Consider the following 5,000-nt stretch of genomic DNA (forward strand, 5'->3'; position numbering starts at 1 on the left):
AGTAGGGATTATGTGCAGAGAAAGAGAGAGAGACATACGAAAAATAAAGTTGCGACTTGGGAGGAAAGGAAACAGAGATAGATAGATAGACAGATAGATACCCAGGCAGATAGGCAGAGGTAGATAGAGAGACAAAGGTGTGTGTAAGTGTGTGTGTGTGGATTTCACTGAGTGTGCGTGCGCGCGCGCGTGTGTGTGTGTGTGTGTGTGTGTGTATGTATGTGTGTGTGTGTGTGTGTGTGTGAATGTCTGTGTGCGTGGGTGCGTACGCTATTGTAACGTCACGAAGATGAAGTGACGTCATGAAGATAAAAGGAAATGACGTCATGAAGAGGAAATGATGGCATGAAGAGGACGTGACGGCATGAAGAGGATGTGACGGCATGAACAGGACGTGACGTCATGAAGCGGAAGTGACGTCATGAAGATAAAAGGAAGTGACGTCATGAAGAGGAAGTGACGTCATGCATTTTAGCTTCATGAGCACGAAAAACATTGTGTTCGGTTTTCAAAAGCATATACTTCAATATAATCCCAAAGCTATAAAATGAGGCAGGAGAAGCTACTGTGCCGACTGCAACGTCAGTTTAGGCACCTACGGGTGTTTTCAAGAGTGGCACGCCACTTTATGAGGAGTGGCGTGTAAAATAAATAAATAATCAAATAAATAAAATCTCTGATTTCCCCTCACAATATGTGGTCAAATATGTTACTGAGAGTAATGCACATGGCATTATAAGAGAGTTTGGACTCTATACTAAAACTTCCATACATTACAACAAATGATGAGACTGCATTTTAGCTTTACGAACACGGAAAACATTGTGTTTGGTTCTCAAAAGCATAAACTTCAATACAATCTCAAGGCTCTAAAACTGGAGCTTGCGCTCTGGTTTGGTCGCCCGCGGTGAGTGGCACGCGGGGGGGGGTCACGGCCACGGGCAATGGCCGCTAAATTTGTCACCCGGCAAATAGGATGTATGGCACTACAAGCACCCGTTGCGAGTGGGTTAGTGATAAAAAAATAAAATCATAGGGATACAGTGGTATGCTTTGGAAGGGATATTTTTCAGCCAGTGAAACATGTTAAATGTGACAAATAAAACATTTATTGGCAAATTCACAAACGAAACAGAAAACAAACAAATATATGCTTGGTGATGATGGAACGTGAAGAAAAAACAGTCAGTGACCATGAAATCACTTCTGAGATTATGGAATATATCATGAAGGAGTTTTTATGCATGGGGAGCAGGGTAGGCGGGGGGAGGGGGCCTGTAGGCGGGCGTGTGCTCAGGGTACTGAGCCTCGCCCTCGTAGGTGATCTCAGTTTCAACACCGTCGCCGTTGTCCACGTACTTGACGATCTGCTTACGGCCGTCGGGGAGGTCGACGCTGTAGCTGCCCTCGGTCCTGTAGCCGTCGCGGGCTTCCGAGTGGCCGAGGTTGACGCCGGAGTAGCCGTCGGCGACGCCGTAGTTGTAGGTGTACTTGGGTGGGACCTGTGTGTGTGGCGTCGGAAAAGGGCATTTTAACGGACTGTTCTTTGGAGACGGAAATAAGAACAGCGCGTTTCAGTGTCTTACATTTGAGAGATGTTTCTCCATTTCTTAAACATCACGACAAACATACTTTGTGGAAAATACTAATAAAAAAGGAAAAAATAAATAGTACGTTGTAAGGAACAAAAGCAAAATACATTCAATCCAATTCTACTAACCAAGGGATTTACAAACCTCCTCAGCACTGGGGAAAGAACTTACATCAGGGTAATCAGGTTCGCTGTAGGGCCGTTGCTGAGGGTGGTAGGGGCCAGGAGGAGGGGGGTAGGGGGCCTGATCAGCTGTGGTCACAACAACCATGCAGGCGATGACGGCGATCTGGGAATTCGGGTGAAACAGATTTTGCTTCCTTCTGACCATGCAAATGTCAAATGACTGGAAAAATGGATTCTTCGAGTGTGTTTACCTATATATTCACACACGCATGGTATATATATATATATATATATATATATATATATATATATATATATATATATATATATATACATATATATACACATATATATACATACATATATATATATATATATATATATATATATATATATATATATATATATATATTTATATATTAGTATATATATATATATATATATATGTGAATATATGCATATATGTTTGTGCGTATATATGTATATATGTGTGTTTATATATATATATATATATATATATATATATATATATATATATATATATATATATATGTACACACACGCACACACACACACACAATATTTATTTATGTACACACACGCACACGCACACACACACACACACACACACACACACACACACACACACACACATATATATATATATATATATATATATATATATATATATATATATATATATATATATATATATATGTGTGTGTGTGTGTGTTGTGTGTGTGTGTGTGTGTGTGTGTGTATGTGTGTAAATAAATAAATGAATATATATATATATATATATATATATATATATATATATATATATATATATATATATATATATATATATATATATCAACATATATATAGATAGATGCATGTCTATCAAAAACAAAAATCATTTCAACACACACTCATAGAGTGAGCAATAGCAATATTATTGCATTGCCCCCGTTCACTAAACAGCGAGTCATTTCACAGCCCCGCGAGAGCTAGTCCGCGAGCCTACCTTGAGGGACATGGCGGCGGAGGGAATGATGGCGCCGAACACGATCTCGGGCTTTATATACTCGCGATAAACTCTCTCCCTCGCCTCGCTCTGCATTTAAGAAAGCCAATTTTACTGTCCGATGATGATTTAGAAAATAAAGATGTAATATATATATATATATGTATATATATATATATAATATATATATATTATATATTATATATATATATATATGTGTGTGTGTGGTGTGTGACTTATGCGGAACCAGGTTGGGGGGGTCGTGCTGTTTACAAGGTGAATTTTTCAACCCCCAATTTACCTGGAGTTTAAAGTCTTTTAAAAAGGTTTGGAGGGAGTAGGGGTTATGTGCAAGAAAGAAAGAGACCATACAAAAAATTAAAGTTGCGACTGGGGGGAAAGGGAAACAGAGAAGATAGATAGAAAGATAATCCCCCGGGCCGATGGGGCAGGGGTAGATAAGGAAAAGGGGGTGTGTGAAAAGGGGGTTTGTGTGGATTTCACTATTGTGCGTGCGTGTGTGGTGGGGTGTGGTTTTGTGCGTGTGTGTGTGTTTTTTGGTGGTGGGGGATTTAAATGAGGTGCGTGCGTGGTGTGGTTTTGGGTGGGGTGTGTGGGGTTGTGGTGTATGTATGTGTGTTTTGTGTGTGTTAAAAGTCTGTGGGCGTGGGTGCGTACCTTTTTTAAACGTCACGAAGATAAAAGTGACGCTAAGGGATAAAAGGAAATACGCATGAAGGGGAAGTGAGGGCCCATGAAGAGGATGGGCCGTCATGAGAGGATGTGACGGCAGAAGGGGAATTTGACGTCATGAAAGGATGTAAACGGAAAAAAGGGGATGACGCAGACGAGAAAGTGACGCCCATAAAGGGAGGATGTGGGGCCCAAATAAAGGGAAAAACGTGACGTCGTGAAGAGGAAGGGGAAGTCTGAAGATAAAAGGAAGAGACGCCCATGAAAAATAAAGTGACGCCCATGCATTTTAGCTTTACAAGCACGAAAAACATTGTTTTCGGTTTTCAAAAGCAAATATTTCCCAATATAATCCCAAAGCTAAAAAAATGAGGCGGGAAAAGGGGGTACTGGGGCCGACACAACTTCATTTTAATGCACCACGGGTTTTTTTAAAAGGGGGGCCCCGCCATTTTATGGGGAGTGGCGTTTTAAAATAAATAAAATAGTTAGATAAATAAATCTCTGTTTTCCCCCTCCCAATATTTGGTCAAATAGTTACTGAGAGTAATGCACATGGCATTATAAGAGAGTTTGGACTCTATCAAAAAATTTCCCCAACCTTTTACAACAAATGAGAGACTGCTTTTTAAGTTTACAAAACACGGAAAACTTTGTTTTTTGGTTCAAAAAAGGGGCAAAAATTTCAATAAAATTTCTAAAGGGCTCTAAAACTGGAGTTTTTGCGCTTGGTTTGGTCGCCCGCGGGAGTGGCCCCCGGGGGGTCAGGGAAATGGGCCCAATCGCCGAAAAAATTTGTCCCCCGGGAAAATAGGATGTATGGCACTAAAAGCCCCCGTGCGAGGGGGTTATGATAAAAAAAAAAAAACCCATAGGGATACAGTGGTCGTTTTGGGAAAGGGATATTTTTTCAGCCAGTGAAAAGATTTAAAAATGTCAAAAAATAAAACATTTTTTGGCCCAGTTTCCCACAAACAAAAAGAAAACAAAAAAATATATGTTTGGTTTATGAGGGAACGTAAAGGGAAAAAAACAGTCAGGGGACCATGAATCATTCTGGGGGATTATAAATATATCATGAAGGAGTGATTAGCGGGGGGAGCGGGGTGGCAAGGGGGAGGGGGCCTGTAGGGGGCGTGTGCTCAGGGTACTGAGCCTCCCCCCTCGTAGGGGGATCTCAGTTTCAAAACGTCCCCCGTGTCCCTATTGACGATCTGCTTGCGGCCCCCGTGGAGGTCCCCCGCTGTAGTCCCCCTTTCGGCCCTGTAGCCTTCGGGGGTTCGAGTGGCCGAGGTTGCCCGCCGGGGGAGCCGTCGGCACCCCCTTTTTTTGTAGGTGTATTGGGGGGGGACCCTTTTTGGTGTGGCGTGGGAAAAAAGGCTTTTTTAAGGGGACTGTTTTTTGGGGAGACGGAATAAAAAAAAAGCGCGTTTTCAGTGCCCTTACATTTGAGAGATTTTTTCCATTTTTTTAAACTCACGGCAAACGATTTTGGGGGAAAAATACTAAAAAAAGGAAAAAAAAAATGTACATTGTAAGGAAAAAAAGCAAAATACATTCAACCCAATTTCTACAAACCCA

The 5,000-nt window shown here is 41.3% G+C and overlaps 1 protein-coding gene across 1 annotated transcript; it reads right to left on the reverse strand.

Annotated features, from left to right (window-relative positions):
* Window positions 1-1,184: 1,184 nt before the first annotated feature.
* On the reverse strand, window positions 1,185-2,738 carry LOC119599126 (cuticle protein 21-like). Its single transcript, XM_037948880.1, has 3 exons — window positions 2,727-2,738; window positions 1,764-1,937; window positions 1,185-1,544 (listed from the first exon to the last, which is right to left on the reverse strand). The coding sequence occupies exons 1-3, from the start codon at window positions 2,736-2,738 to the stop codon at window positions 1,239-1,241; spliced, it is 492 nt and encodes a 163-aa protein (XP_037804808.1). The 3' UTR covers window positions 1,185-1,238.
* Between the last annotated feature and the right edge of the window lie 2,262 nt (window positions 2,739-5,000).

Source organism: Penaeus monodon, chromosome 42 (assembly GCF_015228065.2).
Source record: "Penaeus monodon isolate SGIC_2016 chromosome 42, NSTDA_Pmon_1, whole genome shotgun sequence".
In the NCBI taxonomy this organism is placed as follows: Eukaryota; Metazoa; Arthropoda; class Malacostraca; order Decapoda; family Penaeidae; genus Penaeus; species Penaeus monodon.